The 20,445-nt window shown below is 35.8% G+C and overlaps 1 protein-coding gene and 2 long non-coding RNA genes across 3 annotated transcripts in view; 1 reads left to right on the top strand and 2 right to left on the bottom strand.

Moving 5' to 3' along the window:
* LOC123523883 (E-selectin-like) overlaps positions 1-7,946 on the bottom strand; it is a 46,540-nt gene extending 38,594 nt beyond the window's left edge. Inside the window, exons 1-4 of the mRNA XM_053539444.1 lie at positions 7,809-7,946; positions 5,602-5,699; positions 3,873-3,952; positions 2,594-2,690 (exon numbers count right to left, since the gene is read on the bottom strand). Coding sequence (XP_053395419.1) covers positions 2,594-2,690; positions 3,873-3,952; positions 5,602-5,680 — 256 coding nt within the window. The 5' untranslated portion in view covers positions 5,681-5,699; positions 7,809-7,946. The remainder of the gene's footprint in view (positions 1-2,593; positions 2,691-3,872; positions 3,953-5,601; positions 5,700-7,808) is intronic.
* Positions 7,939-9,654, top strand: LOC123523888 (uncharacterized). The gene is made up of 3 exons (XR_006681188.2): positions 7,939-8,006; positions 8,624-8,874; positions 9,295-9,654. It is a non-coding gene; the product is annotated as an uncharacterized LOC123523888 (long non-coding RNA).
* A 551-nt stretch (positions 9,655-10,205) lies between these two features.
* LOC128555427 (uncharacterized) lies at positions 10,206-11,441 on the bottom strand. Its single transcript, XR_008370054.1, has 2 exons — positions 11,362-11,441; positions 10,206-10,818 (listed from the first exon to the last, which is right to left on the bottom strand). It is a non-coding gene; the product is annotated as an uncharacterized LOC128555427 (long non-coding RNA).
* Between the last annotated feature and the right edge of the window lie 9,004 nt (positions 11,442-20,445).

Genomic DNA, 20,445 nt, shown 5'->3' with positions numbered 1-20,445 from the left:
GTGTTTCACGTACAATAATATGATAACAAAATGTAAATCAATTACATATATTAAGATTTTATTGAAAATGAAGATCGCTTCATTTCTGACTTTACATATTTCAGTTATTTTAGTTACTATTGTGAAGAATTTATGGACATTTATACCTGTCATAGTACGCACACCCCTGACATAATGTAATCTGCACGTTATTGTTTTAGACTGCTTCTGTGCATGTTTACACCGCTTTGTCATGTTTGTTTTTGGGACGATCTGTGTATAACTGGAACCACTGTCTTACCCTTTCATGATCGTAAGAGGCGACTAATAGGGTCTTAACACTTGGTTTTGCAGGAACTCTGATTCAAGCAGGTATGCAAATTTTGATTCCATACCTCATGTTTTTATTTTGATGTAAATGAGATGTGGAATCAAAATTTGTAATCCTGTTTGGCGCCATATAACTTATACTGTGTTGGTGCGCCGTAAAACCCAACTAAATAAATAAACTGTCATGTTTGCGAAAAAGACAGAGAAGTCGACTACTTCCTGCAGTTTCGTCTGATTTTAATAGTAACAAAGGAAAACCCTCATTTGGACTATAAATAGAACATGTCCGAGCGGATGCTTTTACGCAATGTTTTCCGTTTTATGTGAACTGTTTTTGTGCTATACTTGCAGTCTTTGATATAGTTCCTAGATTAAACAAGAGCTGTCACAGGAGACAGCGCGCTCGACTATTTTGAGGCGGGATAGTGAAACGGGGCACATCTGAGGAAACTGGAGCTGTCACTGGAGTGTTTAATGACTCCAATGGTGGATGAAGATATTGCACAATAGTTTGAGTCTGTGTCAAAAATATTAAGTAATAAGAGAGGTAAAGATAAAGTGTATCAAAACACTATATAAGAATAATTCTAAGCAAAAAGGGGGCATAATTCATAAATTATTGGTGCAATAGTTATGCACCTTGTGTCATATGATGTGGGTGATGATGTGGAACAACTACTTCAAGTTTGAATCAAATCCATTTCGTAATAACTGAGATATGAGACAAATTGACTCATTATACGGAACATTCGTGCCAAGTAATTTTAAAATCCCTGTATGAATGGCAGAGTTATTGACCGTACAAGAAACAGACCATGTTAACCTTTAACCTCCAAGTGTGACATTGACCTTAGTGCTAGGGGTCTGGGTCTTGTGCATGATACGTCCTCTTATTATGGGGAACATTTATTCAAGATCCCCTGATGAATGGCAGAGTTATAGACCGGACACGAGACAGACCCTGTTAACCTTTGTCCTCTAAGTGTGACCTTAACCTCGGAGCTAGGGATCTGGGTCTTGCGCATGACGGGTCCTCTCATTATGGGGAACATTTATGCCAAGTTATTTCAAAATCCCTTGATGAATGGCAGTTATGGAAATGACACGAAATATACCCTGTTACCTTTGACCTATAAGTATGACCATGACCTTGAAGCTAGAGGTCTGGGCCTTGCGCAGGACACGTCGTCTCATTATGGGGAACATTTATGCCAAGTTATTTTAAAATCCCTTTCTTTATGGATGACACAGTTATGAACCGGATACGAAGCGTGACGGACGGAAGGACGGCTATTTCTATATCCCCTTTTTTTCTTCGAAAAAGGCGGGGGACAACAATGCCTCATATATCTTCTAAAATTAAGTTAAGCTAAAATAGTAAGAAAACTTTCAAATTGCAACAATTTTTATCGTTTAGCCTGCTGGCGGCAAGTGATTCTGCTTTGGCGGCCAATGCAGACCAACATCAGCCTGCACTGATCATGGTCTGCACTGTTCGCTATTCAGTCAGTAAATTTTCAGTGAACATCCCTTCGAAACATTAATGGTACCGCCCAAACTGAATGATGGACCAGTCAATTTTAGAAATTTAGCAGGGTACAGGTTAAGAGTGGCTGTAATGCAAACATCAAGTCGATTGCGACGATAGAATAGGAAGGAAAAAAACCTTTTGCCTTCAATTGAGATGTTTTGTACAAGGTATTGTGCGTTTTAATCGGCCTGTCGGGGCGGGTTTCGCGACAGTCCGCTGCATTATTGTGCAGGATATGTAGTATATTTGGCAATCTGATTCCTTATTCAGTGGCCATCTACCTTACATTGTAAACAATGTAGCGTTGAATTTTAGTGGTTGTTTACCGAAAGATTACTCTACCTATTTTGCTCGTTTTTCTAGATTACCACAATTTGCATAAGTCAGAAATTAACTCTGCCCCGCCAGGTCGAATAAAACGCACAATATCCGATCCTAAATAGATAACATTTCGATGCCTGGCGAACCATGTTTTTTAGTATCATTTGAAAGAGTTGTGTCAGCTGTACTAGAATTAGTAAATAAGATGACCATAAAAATACGAACGCTTGACTACAGTCATGTTTTTGACTACGAAATGATAAATCTTACACTGTAATAATTGGATTTCTGATGGAGTATCATTGAAAACTATAAAGAAGAAAAAAAACATTCTGTAACTTATTTGTGCCATTAATTTATATATACTTTTTTCAGAAGACAACTTACACTTTCAAATGATACCAAACTTTCCCAGATTTTTAAAACACTTACCGTCAATCCTGGTATTTTGAATTACTTCCTTGACAAGTGTGTATTCGGCGAGTTCTTCCATTACTAACAAATAGCCACCAAGAGTCATACAGGCGTTCTGCAAAATTGAGAACATAACAACGTTAGTACAATTTAGCCGCAACCGTTCAAACTGTGTTTGTGAAAAGAAAATCGAGCAAACATAGAAAACTTCTGAGACGCTCACGCAGACGAAACCGTGACATCAAAGGCTCTTCTGTTTGAAAACAAAGCAGTCGAACCAGAACTAATTACCAAAACGGACTGCTTGCCCTAAGAACTTCCATATTCAAACGGTTAAAACTACAAACTTTGTGATGTCATTTCACAATAGAAATAGGAATCTTTTAGTAACTGTATGTTCGGGTAATATCCGAGTTGAGGGTAAATAGTTAGGCGGTATCAATACCCTGATCAGTTATACAAGAGCCCAACAACTTTTAATTGATTCTGCTTAGTGCATACGGTGTTATACAAAAGATGTTTCGTCATCGGTCACGATTCAAGGAAATGAAGAGCCTAGGACCGAGATAATTTATCTCCGGTGGTAAAACGCCCGGGACCAGAGTTGTTTCAAAGATCCCAAGCCGCTCAGTACCCTCGCCCCTTACCATAAAGACCATGGAGATCAAGCGCCCCCGGTACCGGGCATCGGTTTTACACACAATCAAGTGAGGGAATCAAGCGCGCCGGTACCCTCGTTACACATCAAGGAGTCAAGCGTCTCCCTCGAACCCCGAGAATTCGTGTTTATGGACCACATCAAGATCAACGCTCCCGAGATCCACCCCTAAGGCTCCAAAAGCTTCTGACTCAACGGAAGTATGCACCAGTTTTAATACATAACGTCATATGCGCAATTGTTATTTAGGACGCACTGTCTTTTAGAAGTAATACATTTCATCCTGATGATTTTTTTTTTTATTGTTTTAAGTTGAAAAGGATTTATTTTTGTTTTTGTTAAGTTTTCAGTCACACCGACGCAGTTAAAAGACGCCCTGTGCCTCTACGAACATTATCTCAGGCACAAATGGGTAAATGGGTAGAACAGCTGACCTCCTGCAAGCCAGTTACATTACTTTTTGGAATTGCCTGTGAAAGGCTCGAGCCCACAACGGTGAGCAGGCAAATGTTTTGAAGTCGGCGGCCTTATCCATAAGTGTCGGCATTGCGCCAACCGGGTGAATGAAACTAAACTAGTGCGAAGAACATTTTTTGCAACAGGACATAATTACTTCTAAAGAACTGACAATGAACTTACCTCTGCCTCTTCGTAAGCTTTTTCGTCGACACTGAAGAAGTAACAGGAATTTCCGCGATTTGTCCAACCATCAGGGCAGCCTATAAATCCCAATACACAACTTCCATTAAATATGGTTAAACTAAAGTGAAACTAAATATATATCAAAGTATTGGGGACGAAGTGGAACTAAAAGTGAATATCATATTTTGCGGTAGGTAGCCTAATGTATCAGGGGTTGTGTTGTCACGGGATACTGAGCGCCTATATGAAGATACACAAGCATATTTTGGGAGGTGAAGTGAAAGATGGGTGGAGGGTAACGGGGTGCAAAGAGACAATATTAACAAACACGGGTTGCTAAAAATAAAAAGAATATATTTATTCTATTTTTCGGGGAGTGAGGACATGTTAATGCGACAGGGGTGGGGATACTTTTAACAAACATAAAAATCTTTAAAAACTAGAATTGTGTCCATTTGACACTGATGCCACCCACATACTGTACAATCCTCTCAATGGCAAAGTTTTTAGACAAAAGATTTTTCTCTATATTCTATATAGCAAAACTATCAAAGGGCCATAACTGTGGTAAAAATAATCACAGAAAATAATTCCTTCCTTTTTGGTCATCTGCACATCATGCTTGTTCACCTGTGGAAGTTTGAAGCAAATCAGGCTAATAGTGGTCTCTGTGAAGTTAGCAGAATAGCAGAATAACTCCAGCAGAACAGCAGAATAACCCCAGCAGAATAGCAGAATAACCCCAGCAGAATAGCAGAACAGCAGAATAGAAGAACAACTCCAGCAGAATAGCAGAACAACATTAAAAAGACAAAAATGCTAAATGATTTTATTTTATTTTACCTCGCATCTGTATGACAATTAAAATTAGCCTGACTATTTTTACGGTAAACATGTTACCATTATTACGTGTTTGAAAACCATTTTTGTCAGCTAAAAGAACAACTTTAAGACCGACTTTATACATTATACGTCTCGCATATTACCTCGCACAATTAACATTAGCCTAAGACTCTTTTTGTGACATACGTTTTACCAGTATTGCTTTAATGACTGTTAGTAAATCAGTTTAGTCTGTCATTTTGCCAGCCTTAAAACACGAAGATTACCTCCTATAACTGTTTTCAGAATGTGTGTTATGAAATTCTTATTGGTAACCAAAACTTTGAGACCAAATAAAGCATGCTATTCTGCTGGAGTTATTTGCTATTCTGCTGGAGTTATTTTGCTGTTCTGCTGGAGTTATTCTGCTATTCTGCTAACTTCACAGAGACCACTATTAGCCTGATTTGCTTCAAACTTCCACAGGTGAACAAGCATGATGTGCATATGACCAAAAATGCATATTCTTTTCTAAGTCATGGGCTATAACTCTTGTCTGCGAGAGCTAAAAATCCAAACAAAATTCCAGATGCTTAACTTTACATACTGAATAACTATTTAAGCTTGCCGAGAATCATTAACAAGGAGTCCTCGCATGATTTTGATAATTGAAAATTCGAGATCAAATCTACTTTTATACCAACTTCAGTCAACTGACAATGAAATTGTCCTTTTTACATAGCTACTTAAAATATAATCATAACTTTATCTCACCTTCATGTGTTATATATAATTACAAGAATTATATGATGTACGTAGCCTTCGAAATAATTTAATCACATTGTTGTTAAAAAAACACAACAAACAACACAAATTTTCTTTATCGACAAAAAGTTTCACACACCTGATATGGTTAGGCAATACATGATGATAATGACAGAGACATAACCGAGAAATAATCGGAAACACGCCTGCGCATCCATACCGGAAACATCAAGGTTTCTGTAATAAATGAAAACAACGTCATAAATAAGTACGACTGAGGCAACGTTTTTTTAAAACGTTCAATGACGTAAGTAAGTACCAAGCTATTGCATGTCAGTCAAAACAGTGATTTTTTTTTTTTTTTCGTTATCGGCAAAACTCGAACAATCTGTTATATTTCAGTGTATTCTCAAGTTCCCTAACGGTGGTTAGGCCCTAAATATTTTTTAATTTCTTACGAGAAAAGTAAACAATTTGTTATTTGTTTATAAATAACACTCTGCCTGGTGATATTCGTTTGAGTATTGTGTTCAAGTTAGATACACAATGATCTAGCAAGGTAATCAATATAAACACGGAGCAAGCATTCATCGATCCTTAAAGAGCATTATGTCCTCAGTTGAGCTTAGTATTGTGGCCTTTTTCCGTTTAACAGGCTGTTTTTAAAAAATTAAGGCATGTGTATTGCTAACAGATATTATAGACCCAAGATTAAAATCACAACAAACCTCTATTAAACTGTTGAAACGTAATATTTATAAACAGATAAAATATATCGTACCTACATGACAAAATGACACATCCAGCAACGGAGCTCCGATGCCTCAATGTAAACAGTCAAGGATAGTGCTAAGAGGTCTAGGATTTCGTCCTGTTCGTTCGTTTCCTCGTCAAAAAGCGTCTGTCATTTTTATATGTATATAATGTAGTGATGTATACCATTGTACAAACACATGTACTGCCACCCGTTTGAAATTTGAATGCACGAAAATTTCGGGTTATACCACTAGTTGATACAGTAAATTTAGAAAGGCACACGATAATAATTTAATGTTTATCTTTCGAAAAAAAAATATATTCATTTATTTATTCATTCATTAAAATATTCTGTATAATTATCGTCGTATAAGTCATATACAGTTACTCGTTTTTCTTCAAGAGTGTCCTCTTTCTGACGTAAGAAGCCGTTTCGCTAGGATGAATATTGGTGATCGTCCTAGCGAAACGGCTTCTTACGTCTGTAAGCGGTGACTTTCGAAGAAAAACTCGTACTGTATCTATTACTTAGACAATGTTAGAACTGGACCACTGCGTCCGTTGTTGACATCGCAGTAATCAGGTCTAGGAAAGTGGTATATTTACAGATTATCTGTAAATTTACAGATAATCTATATCTATAAATTTACAGATCAAATGTTTGAAAACTGCTAAAATCATATTCAGACTGTAAATCGCAGCTTGAAATTAACTGATTTACTTATGGTATGCATAAATAAAGGTCAATTGTAACTTTCAGTCATTTCTGTTGACTGATTTTTCTGAAAATGCCATAAACTCAAAGTCAACAAAAATGGCTGAAACTCACAAATGACCTTAATGTATGCATACTGTAAACAAACCAATTCAATTCAAGCTGCGGTTTTGAGAATAAATGTAATTTCATCAGTTTTCATACACACAATCTGTAAATTTATAGATTGAAAAGTCTGTAAACACAGATAATCTGTAAATGTACCACTTTCCTAGACCTGGTAATGTACAGCCAGTGTATTTATATCCATTTCTTTGCACATTTACATTTATAATTACTTTTAAATCTATGAAACTGTGAAATAAAATCAAAAATATCATTCTTCAATGAAAAACTAGAGCTTCTTCTTCTAGAGCTGACCTGAACACGTTTAGCAATTTCGGTAATTATCGTGGAAAGTGACGAACATGCTACCGAAGAATTTTCCATGAGCTGCTGAGATAAGCAGCGCATAAGTCCGATTCCAGTCTTTATCCCTAAAAGGAATTTTGGATCATTGCTAAATCTTGCTCACTCTGCGTCTGAGACTTGTCTTACAGTTTTTAGACAGTTTCGTCCACCATACATAGAAAAAATCTTCTCTACACCTTGCTCTACTTTTATGTATGCTGAAAATAGTATCTTTTTACACAAATAAAGGTCATTCTAAATTCAAAATGGCGGAAGTACCTGCTTATGACGGATACATTGCACACATGCATAGCAAGGTTCTGTTCTGGTTATGATTACCCTATTATATTTGTAAATATCACATAACTGCTGCTGATTTAGAATCTACACTTCAAAATGTCTACATATTAAAACAAAATTCATACCTTCTTTACTGAAAACAAGCTCCTTCTCATACGCGGTACGAATTCCCTCTGTCCTATGTATAGGATTCCCGACTCACGAAATCCTCGTGATTTCCATGGCTCATCTTGTAATTAAGACAGGGGTGGTATAGTACGTCATCAACAGGTGCGCGCAACACTTCCCGATGCGGCTTTTTTGTGTCAAAACATCTCGATTCGGTGAGTAAACTTGCGATTATTACATTGATAACTAATAGATTCGGAAATGACGTATAGTCGAAAGTACCCGCACATGCGTCTAGTTTATCATTTACGTTTGCATTTTTCAAGAAAGCCTTCCGTTTAAGAGAACATTCGTGCACAATGCACTTCATGGAAACACTTCCCTATTCACCACATCATATTATGTCGCATAACAAGCGTTTACATGCATTTCTGATAAATCCAAGCATTGACGGGTGTTCTTTTATGGTAAACAGATGTCAGTGATACCTTGATTAGTCATTAGAATCTAAACTTTCCGAAAAATCAGTAAACTAAAATTTCGCCTTCCCGGTTCACCAACTGAATTGATGTCCTTCCCGGCTCACCAATTTCCGGCATGACTAACATCGGGCTGGTGCTCATGTAAATGTGATCACACTTGCCTGGAAGTTCTATTAATTCGAATAACTGATTGTTAGAGTGCTTGCACTAGATGGTCCATAAACTTCATTTAAGCATTTGAAGATAATATTAAAAGAACGAGGCATATCTTGAACATATGTTGTATACTATAAACGTGCATATGTATGATATAATTGTGTTCTATCATGTCCTTATGTTTGTTATTTTAGGTACATGAAAGATGAAAAAGGAAACAAAACTTCTAGTCTGCTTCAATGGAATTGTCATTATATGTTAAAAAGAATTGCTGAGTGATCGGCATGCAAGACATAATTGACGTATTATATTTTCCAAAAGCTGTACGACATAATATTTGAGAAGTGGAGAACATCCTCTAACGGAATTACCCCAGACAAGGATTTCAACGCTCAACTAGGTCTCCGTACCAAACTTTGTCACGACTGTCGGTTGCTGCTTGAAGGTATGGATACAAATAACTGATTTAATTTCAATAATGTTACAGTAGATAAACCTTAATAAGGGGTATAGTTAGATAGGCACTTCGACACATGATAATATAAATAGAAAGTATTTTGGAAACCATTAGTTAACTTGATACTCTAATTTGTTTTCCATGATAACTATATATGGCGTGTCATCGAAAATAGTCGAGTATGATGGCTTTGATTCCGAACTTGAGTACAAGGCAAGACTCGATGAGACAAATAAGAATATGCATTGATAATTATGCTAAGTAAAGCAAAATTATACAGTTAAATTATTATCATGTGCTGTTTTTTAAAGGAGCAACCTTTTGATATATTTTTAAAGGTATAAAGTCGCACCAATGCAGTTTAGTCTTTAATGATATGCTACTATTTAATTTTGTTTAACGTTTCAGGGCCACGTGATCATCACAATTGCTCGGGAAAAATGAGAAATTACTGTATCGCGCCAACGAAATGTTCTTATTAAAGAGTTTTAGATGTGCGTAGGGAAAGACCAAGAGTGACTGCAACCGAATTATAATTACCACGTAGTAGAATGGGACATCAATTGAATCTACACTAGAAAACGGTTCAGGATTTAACATTTGACTAATGTTCAGATTTTGCTTGCAAATCTTAGTGCACCCAATTACATGTTAAAACTCGAAGTGAGCTTGAACAGTGGTAGAACAATTTTACTTGCAATGTAAATTATTTTGCTTTTCTTAAACTGTTTAGTTGTTGAAAATGTTGCTGTATAAAAGATTATTTAAAACAGGAAATTTTACTGATTTTTTATTTAAACCCTTACACAGTGGAAGCCGTTGTGACATAAACAATACGCACATACACTCTCAAGACATAGCAACATCTTCCTTTTTATCAGCTAATGTTATATATTTACACAAATCAACGAAGAGATTATACTGATTGTAGCAATTCTAAATTTTATACACACTATAAATACGAGTATAATGATAACTTTCATTAACTTTGGACGTAATTCTTTATAACTCAACATTTAAAAAAATGAAATTCACCAGTTAAGTTTCATTAAGATCGCATATCTGATAAATTCGTTCCACATTGTATGCTTTAATTTTCTTCGATCAAGAAGAAGTGTACATCTCTATGTCACATATTCTCAACAATTGGAAATAGTCAGACACCACAGAAAGACATGAAGTGGAGATCAACAAAAATCAGAATATAATAGGTCTTGAAACCATTAAACTGGTAAATGTTGAGGTTTTGCGCAACTACGCTAATTATAACTCAGAAATTTCATTAAAAACACACAAAAATTGATAAAGTGGCAATGTAGTATAATCTGTGAACGTTTATTGACCGAAACATAGAGATAACAAGAATATTTACATTGTTGTGTTTTACCCGTTATGAGCATTAGTGTCAACTACATTTCATACAAAGTTTAATACTGCTTTTGCCTTTCATCAAAATCTGTCAAATGTTATTTAGAAGAAAGGAGAGGCACTGACAAGACTCTGTGACTTCAACACAGACAGACAAAACAAAACATGTTTCAATAAAAATTCACAATTGTTTGGTCACGCAAAATCACATTAAATTCCGTCTACAAAAGCTGTCCATGGCTAGTTATTGTACGGTAGTGGTCACACATAACAGTGAGCTGTTTTAAACGGTGTCTGCACATATTGCCAGTGAGTGAGCCTCAAACAACGACTACTTTTGTGGTCTTCATTTCTGACGTTTTCACAAACATCTACAACAAGCGGGTATTGTTCTTTCTACAATTCTGTTTTTTTTTACGTGTCATTTTATTCCCAAAAAATGCATGAATTACTATATGCAGTTTATGTTCATCTGTCTACGGATATCATACTGCTAAACCCCAAATGTTTAGCTTCATAATTTAATTCTGATAAACAGAATATCTCCGGTGTTTCTTTTGTGATCTGAAAAAGAAAGAGTAAATCTGTCATAATATAGCCCTTGAAGGTAAATTAAACACTGTTTTTACTGACATAAACGTTCATTGCTTAATACTAGTTTTGCTAGTATGGCAACCGAAGTACCATGCGTCAAAATAAATTGAAGGGCTACATATAACACGATGCCACACGGGCGGTGAGCCGGGAAGTGCATCGTTTTACCTGGTGAATCGGGAAGGCGAAATTTTATATTACTGATTTCTTTGAAACTATAGATTGCAATAATTAATTAAGGTATCACTGACCTCTGTTTGCCATAAAAGAACACCCGTCAAGGAATTTAGTCGTTAGAAATGCAAGAAAACTCTTTTTATGCGATGTAATATGGTGTGGTGAATGGGGAAGTGTTTCCATGAAGTGCATTGTGCTCGAATGTTCTCTTAAACGTAAGACTTTCTTGAAAAATGCAAACGTCAGTGATAAACTAGAGACACATGCGGGTACTTTAGACTATATGTCATTTCCAAATCTATTCGTTACCAATGAAATAATCGTAAGTTTACTCACCGAATCGAGATGTTTTGACATAAAAAAGCCGCATCGGGAAGTGTTGCGCGCACCTGTTGATGACGTACTATACCACCCCTGTAAGACGCACCACAAAATAACTGTATTTTTTGTATTTCCGTGATGGTAATTATACATGATTTGCATGAAAAATATGAGATATACAAGAATTTAGTTTTAAATTGACAGTGAGATATATCAGGCCATTACAATGTGTTTAATGTCTTAACATTTTATTGAATTCAATATGTACATAAATCAGTGTATTTAGTTAAATTTCAATCACATTTTGTTTCTACAGTGTAAGACAGTTAAATTCTTCTATATTCTTAAAACTATGCTGATAAGAGATTGACTGAATACGTTTGCAGATCAAGTTGTTAAAACACATTTATTTAGGAAAATTGTCCACCTGAAAACTTGTAGTATAGCTGTATATTTCCTGTATTATAAGAATGATTTTCATGAAGTTTTTGTGGGTGATAAGGTCTGGCTTATTATGCCACCACTTTGTGGGTTTGGGGATGTACATTTGGTTTTGTCTGTTCGTCTGTCTGTCTGTCTGTCTGTCAAAGCAAATTTGTGTTACAGATATCGCCAGAAGTATTTTACCTACTGTCATTACACTTTCCCTGAATGTTATTCAACATTAGAAGTTGTGCAAGCAAAAGAGGAAGAGGAAGTGTGATTACCCCATGCTCGTCTTCCGTCGTCGTCGTCCGACGTCAATAATGTCTCTTTTATTATTCTAGAGCCAACCGTATTGCGACTTGTTAGAAGAGTTTGAGTAAGCCGACAGGTCAAGTAACGGAATAACTATGGTTATACTATATAGTTCATAAGTTCTACTACTTCCTTATAAAATCTGGCCAGAATGTCTTTATAAAATCTAGGGCAAGTTTGAAATGAGGTCAAAACATATGTCAAGGTTTATCTGTGAGCTGGTGTAGTGACCTTGTTTGGACATCAGATAACCTAGTTTCAAACACGACAAAGATTTTTTACAGGTAAACAGTCGGACAAGGTTTCAGGAGAAACAGGTTAAAAATATTGCTTCTAGAGTTTTAATTATAACTATGTTTTTATTTTATAAGACACTATGAATTTGTTTTTACCCCCCCCCCCCCCCCCACACACACACATCCTGATAATCAAGGATAGAACCCGACTTAGATTTTATAAGAAAACATTTAACCAGGTTTTGTATGGATCGGATAGAATATGTGACCTCTAGATTTATAAGAAGGTGTTTCAATAATTTGGCATAGCTTTTGACCCCAGATGACATCATTTCAAACTTAACCTAGATTTTACATAATGATAAACATTGACTATTTTTCATATTGATAGGCAGAATATGGTCTCTCGATTGTCCACAGAGTTTTTTTTTCTATGTTCTCACCCAGTGAGTGACCTAGTTTTTAATCCAAGATAACCTAAAAGTGATCTAGATTTCATGATGACAAATATTCTAAGTTTCATAAACATCAAGTAAAAAGTATTGTTACTTTATTTTAAAGAATCAACCTAATGGCTTGGTTTTTGACCCCAGATAACAGACTTTCAAAACGTGACCTAAATTTTATACAACGAAAAAGATTCTGACTTTTTTTTGCTAAAGATAAGGTAGAAAATAAGACTTTAAGAGTGTTTACAAGGTTTTTCTATGATCTGACCCAGTGACCTACATAGGCGTAGGAGCAGGGGGGGGGGGGGGCGGGGGCCAGGCCCCCCCCAAAGCTAGGAGGGGGGGGCCCAACTATAGTTTGCCCCCCCCCCCCCCCCCCACCCCAATATTTTGGAAAAGAGATATAACCTGCAGTCTAATATAACATTTACTTACTTAGTTAGCATTATATAATTCTTTTCAACCTGATTTCTGATTTGCATTTGTGATTTCTGATTTGCATTTGGACTTCACTTGTATTCTGACTTGTCTCTTTCTGTAGTGTGAGTACTGAAATCTGTACGTGCCATGCCAAGGATTGTTTGATTATATTTTATAAAATATTATATCATTCAGCGCAATCACTACAGTTCCGGTTTGAGCGTCTGCAAAATCTATGTAACTATTAAGCCTGTTTACGCATGTAAACGTTATGTATTTTTTTGTTTTTCATTTTCCATTCTAGGGAAATGATATTTCCACAACTTTATATCACAATTAGACAAATGCAGCGCTAATTGATTGTATGTCCAGGGCTTCAACAGAACAATGTAAAAAAAACAGCACACTTAATTAGAACAATACATAATATGACTGATTAAGAGAGTCCAGTGCCTAGACGTATGTGTATCATCAGAATAACTCAATGATTGCTAAAACATAGAGGCTTGAGAGGGCCTATTGCCCATTTGGCCCCTGTACAAGGCTTTGTCATGAATAATGCACCGGGGGTACCTTGCCGCCCCCCCCCCCCCCCCCCCCCCCCTCGCCGCCGGTCGAAAAGGTTTGCCCCCCCCCCCCCCCCACAAAGTTAAACTCGCTCCTACGCCCATGACCTAGTTTTATATTTTTACCTAATCTTAAATTTGTTCTACATTTTATAAAGACAAATATTCTGAATAAGTTTCATGTATGCGTATCTATGATTCAACGTAGTGACCTACCTTTTAACCCAGATGACAAATTATGGCCTCAATCAAGAGATATTTATTTTTGACGTTAGCTATTCCAGTTTCAAACTTGGTCCAGATTTTAAAAAGACAAACATTCTGACCAAGTTCCATATAGATCCACAAAATAAATGGCTTCTAGAGTATTCACAACGTTTCTCTGTCTATATTCCTATATTCGATGTGACGACACGAAGACAGGAAAGGATGAATAAACTTGTGATTTGTCACGAAAAGCACAAAGCGAATTAGCGAAACTTTATGAGCGAACGTATTAAAAGTAAATCTACTGACTGACATTCCAGATCTTTTAATCTAAAATACTTAAAATTCTGTTTTAATTCATGCAAACAATGCATAAATATATATTTCAGGAATACAATATTATTCAAGTATGTTGTATATCTGGTGTTTTATCTAAAAAGGTTTTAGAAATTAAACGATTGTTTATTCATCTTTGTTTCTTCTACCTTTGTTGAAACTAATAAATCTATGTCACGAAGTAACATAAATGGTTTCATACTCTACACAGTTTTCGATTTCCATCAATATGCACGGCGTAACATTACAACTGAAACAAATACCATAACAAATGCGGGGTCTCCGTGGCCGAGTGGTTAAGGTCGCTGACTTCATATCACTTGCCCCTCAGCGATGTGGGTTGAAGCCTCGCTCGGGCTGTTGAATTTTTCATGTGAAGATGGTCGGTGGTTATACCCAGGTGCCCGCCTGTGATGTAATAATGCACGAGGGGGGGGGGGCACCTGGGGTCTTTCTCCGTCATCAAAGCTGAAAAGTCACCACATGACCTATAATTGTGTCGGTGCGACCTTTGACTCCCAAAAAAACAAGCAATAACAAATGCACAAAATTTAAATATATTCCGCTACACATAAACATTTAAATAGTTGATCAAATAGCTTCTATAGTTCTCGAACCTGTTCGGATGTGGTATTTATTGAAATAGATAAAAACTCTAGAAAATATTGCATTAGACTAAAAAGACTGCCCTGAAAACAATAACGTCAACAGGATAATTGAACAAAGAGAGGTTGGGTTAGAGAAAGGGTGTTAGATGGATAAGTAGTATCGAAGGTTTCGAAGTGAGCAATTGTAAATGCAATGGTAAGATTGGAACCAGTTATTGCAATATGTAAACCAAAGAGGCTCTTTCTAGATGGAAGTTGCTTCCTTTTTGCGTAACTGCTCGATCACATACCAGTATATGTACTTCGAAGATCTTTCAGTCTTAGATATGAGCCGCGCCATGAGAAAACCAACATAGTGGCTTTGCGACCAGCATGGATCCAGACAAGCCTGCGCATCCGCGCAGTCTGGTCAGGATCCATGTTGTTCGCTAACGGTTTCTCTAATTGCAATAGGCTTTAAAAGCGAACAGCATGGATCCTAACCAGACTGCGCGAATGCGCAGGCTGGTCTGGATCCATGCTGGTCGCAAAGCCACTATGTTGGTTTTCTCATGGTGCAGTTCATATACTGAACATCAGCTTAGCAAATGGTAATGGTCTGCTGAGACTATTCTTGTATTACCTTGATGCGTCACTGTACCAAAAATGCCATTTCAATAATTCTTGACATTTAAATGTTTAATCTTTTTGTTCGAAGTCTCTATATACATACCGTTTACGTCAATTTTATTATTTTACAAAGTTACTTCTATAAATATTGTTTAATAAGTATTCCCCTTTAAAACAGTTGGAAATATCTCAAGTTATACTGCAATAATTTAATAGGAACCTAGAAACGGATAGATTGATGTAATGGACTATTTTGGTTTAATTTCTCTGATGGATTATAAAATATTTTAGAAGATGAAATAGCTTTGACATGCTATATGTATTTATGCGCTAACATTGATTTGCTTTATTGTTATTGTTACTATCTTGAAATAGTGAATGAATCATTTATAATTAATGACATCTGACTTCTTCAATTTCCCAAATTATGGAGCAATTGAGATTTCTAATGGCACAAATTGTCCCTGCGGATATCATCTAATACTGACAAACGGCGTGCAATGTCCGACACGTCTTTCAATAATAAATGATCTGGAAGTGGCTTTAACCGACGGCGGTTTATGGCGGTAGTTTATAATTGAAATTAATAACTTAAATTGCACGCAAACACGCAAGGTCCAGGGACATGTATATAAAGTGACGTTCAAGTCTCTGGTTCCACTAATTTGTTATTGGACCTAAAGTAGCACCTTGGATAAACATGGTAAATATTTGCTTCTTTCAAATATACTATAAAACATGTTATTCGTAATTTGCTACGTACATTTTTCGTTTTATATTTTACTGTTAAACTATTGTCTTTCCCTTTAACTATACATGTTTAGTATAAAATGACCATTGTAACAAGCTTAAGTTTGTGTATAAATAATTTGCATGTTGCTTTAACTTTTGGTTCTAACAATAGATTCATAGTCTGCTTGACAAATCCTTGCATTTTACTATTTCTTTTATCAAATTATAGAGTAGCGCAACCACGAGTGAAAATAGTATGGTGTTCAGTAGTGCCGAAAGAGATAAATCGTGAATACGCGTAAACGGACACTTTTCCTTTCTGTTTCATGAATTTCGATTGTTTTAACGTTTTGTATACATTTTACCCATGCGACGTTACGCTAAAAGCACAGCGTCGAGCCGAGCGAAATATCATGTCAAACAATCTCTTTGGACGGAAGCATGTATCTCATGCCGATAACCGTAATTGTGCACAATAACCGTGTTATTTAACCACGTTTTCTTGGACATGTCGTATAACGTCGGATGAACCGATATACTATTTTGGCGGGAATTATAATTACGCTAACGTCTTTTGTTCTGGAATAAGACGTCATGATATACAGTCGGTGTCGATAAATAATTTTTTTATTAAATCTATATTTATAGTCCTTTCCATTGGTCTAGATGTAGTCACATGATCAATGATAAAAAGTCGTATTGACTCGAAGGCGGAGCCAAAACACGTATTTACCTCCAGCTGTTTGACGTCAAAACAATGCGACGTCGTACACAATTTACCATGAAAAAATGACCAAAGGCTACAGATATTTGTATTTAAAGTTTATACTTATGGGTAGACTGGATTTAATAATAAAAAAATTGTTGCCTTTTAAGTTCGGTCGATATGTGGATTCGGCCGATATCGCTTTTATCAGGTCGACAAATCCACATATCTTTTTATCACATACGCATCTACACTTCATCACTATTTAAATGATAGAAATTTGTTATTTACCATGAATGATAATGAAAATATTACTTTTCACTTTTCATTACAGATTGCGTTCAAGAGCACCACAGGCCTTCTCCTGTTGTCATGCTTATACAGTCTGAGTTTGGCGTTGCCTGGATACGTGTCCAGAAACGGGGTCCTGAATGCAATATACAAGTTGGACAGACAAGACCAGTGTGAATGGGGCTGCACAGGAAATATTGACAAAGACTTGAACAAGTGCGAAACAACATGTAGTGCTGATTTTCCACACGATAACACGGGCTTTGAAAATTGTCTGAACGCATGCGCAATGAACTATATCAACTGTTACTCGTTTTGTGGAGACTTCAGCAAAGAAACGAAGTGAAGAGAATGATTAAAAATGAACAAATAATTGCTATCAATTAAACTTTATTATTTAAAAATTAATCAAGACAATAAGCTGATTTTCCTTTGATATCTTAATGTTTCCGTGGTGATTTTAATTTATGTTTTGATAAAGTCTGATTTATTCAGTTAAAGTGTCTTTGTTACTTTCAAAGAATTATCACTTTTGTACAAGCACCTGCTTTGTTATTACCAAACACTGTTATAGTACAGTAAAATGGTGTAAAAATACTTCAGAAAATGGGAAAAGCATGAAACTTGGTACATAACTACTTTAGGGCAAAATACTAAAAATGAGCATGAGACCCACTCCGAAAAATCCAATATGGCCGAAAAATCCAAGATGGCCGCCATATATGTATACATTTTCAAAAATACATAATATCATATATAAAATTTCTATTGACACTTCAGTTATCAGTATAATAAGCTAAAACCACCTGCCTGAATAATCCAGACATATTATATTAACAAAAATACCGCTCTTCCCAACAAAAATGAAAAAAGTTGTCTCCCTTGGTAAAATGGGGCTATTAAGCAGAAGAAAAGTCTAAGCTTTTTTGAACAATGTGTTAAATTCGGGAAAAAAATTGAATTTATTTTTAAAAAATTTTTTAAAAATTAAAATTCCCTTTAAAATTTTAATAATTTTAAAGGTTATTTTTTTTGGGTTAAAAACAAAGAAATTTTTCATTAATTTTTTTTGCTTTGGCAAAGGTTTTATTTTCATTTATATTAGTTGATTTTGGGGGGTTAATGTAAAATTAATGCAATTTCAATTTAAAAAGTCCTTTCTAAGGAAATATTGAGTTTTGGCGGCATTTTGGGTTGAAAATGGCCCGCCATACCCGGACTGTTTTGGGGAACCAGAACAAATGGGTATATGAAAAAAATGTTTTTAAATTTTAAATTTTAAATTAGCTGTGCCATATTTTGGTTGTTTTTTTCATTTTTAAAAAGTATTTTTGGGCTTTTCTTGTTACGAAAAATTGTTTCCCACTTTATTATATACTCGAAATTCAAGTTTCCTGTGTACAGCAAGCTTTCCAACATTCAAACAATTACTATATTTATGTATGTTTTTTCTTGTGTTTCTCCTTTTTTTACAAAATAATGATATAGCTTTGTCCATCTATCCGTCCAATCGTCAACATTTGCGTTTCTGGGCTCAGAGAGTATATGGAATGAATATTTCTTTTAAATTTTACACGATTGTAAATAACCTGCTGTTTCCTATGAACTGAACGACACGAATAATCTATATGATACAACTGACTACTTATACAAGTATTATATTATAAAATAAGTTTGCAGAGATATTACCTTTGAATCAAGTGAACAATGGACACAGACTGCAACATAGTTTTGAGTAATGACGGTTACACGATTGTAAGAGTGGCCAAGCAGTGACGCACGGGACGTAACAAGTATGCATTCGATTCCAGACGCATTCGATCTGTTGTAAACACAGTTTTAGATAACGCATTAATTAAAATGGTTTCTTACTTTATTTAATACAATTAATAATAAAAAAATAGGAGAAATATAGACTGCATTCCTTCGGTCTACATGCAAGCATGGCATAATCCAACAAAACTATGTCACAAATATCGGGTACATGTAACTGTTTCTCCGCCACAGCCCGATTGACCCGCGACCGATTTCATTTAATTACATTACGATTTCGGATCCATCTGACAAACTTGTTCTAAACTGAAGCAAACATTACGATTGAAATATTAACATTTGCCATATATGTTTCATTCAAAACAACCACGTCCATTTTGTATGTATAGGAAACGTCAAAGTTACGACAACAACGTGTCGCTGTTTTAACGACATCAAGTTTTTTTCCGATAGGCCATTACAGTCAATCCCCAACGCTCCTGCAACCATTCCCAAAACAATCTTTCAGTTTCTTTTGTCTGTGTATCATAATTTTGTAGTACTTATTTCAACATACCCATCCCAAGAATCAACCACTCAGCCAGCCAAAGTTAGTATGAAAGTTAAGTCTTGCATTATCAACAAGTCACATTTGGCCGTAAATTGATAGTTAGTGGGAGCTCCATTTTCCTATGGACAAACGTCCAGTAATGTTATATAATTATAAGCATCTTCCGTGCGCGAGTAGTTATGGCCGCTGACTTCAAATCACTCGCCTCTGACCGCTGTAGGTTCGAAACGTAGCTTGAGATCGTAGACCTCTTTCATATGAGGAAATCATCAAGCTGGCATGCAGAAGGTCGTTGGTTCTACCCATCTTGACTCAAAGCTGGAGAGTTGCCATATAACTGTGTCGGTGTAACTTTCAAACGAACAAAACGAATGCATATATATGAAAATTTAAGTTTTAAAGCGTGAACGCCTTAATTTGCATTTGAAAGCAGAAAAAAAAACATTTACTTTATTCCTTTAAAAAAGAATACAAAAAAAAATACATAAATAACTGGAACAAATTAGTGACTATCGTCTAACGTTTTCATGATAGTGTTATTTCAAGATCTTACAAACTGAATAAGTTTGTTGTCCTTTTAAGTATATCATTAATCGAGAAACCTGCACTTTTACATTTTTATGCGATGATGTTATCCCTTACCCTTCTGATTTTCTATAATGAAATGATCCATCTTTCAATTTGGTCAGTACCGTTATCTGTCAAAAGGGGTGCTTACCTAAAATATACTGACTGATTGCGAACAGTGCAAATCATGATCAGCCTGCACATCCGTGCAGGCGGATCATGATCTTCACTGGTCGCAAAGGCAGAACCAGTCGTGTCCAGCATTATAAAGGTTAAAACCTTGCTTTCATTTTTTTCAACGAAATCGCTTT

Source organism: Mercenaria mercenaria, chromosome 3 (genome assembly GCF_021730395.1).
Source record: "Mercenaria mercenaria strain notata chromosome 3, MADL_Memer_1, whole genome shotgun sequence".
Taxonomy (NCBI): Eukaryota; Metazoa; Mollusca; class Bivalvia; order Venerida; family Veneridae; genus Mercenaria; species Mercenaria mercenaria.
Note: the sequence above shows the minus strand (reverse complement) of the source record. Positions and strands in the feature narration are given on the sequence as shown.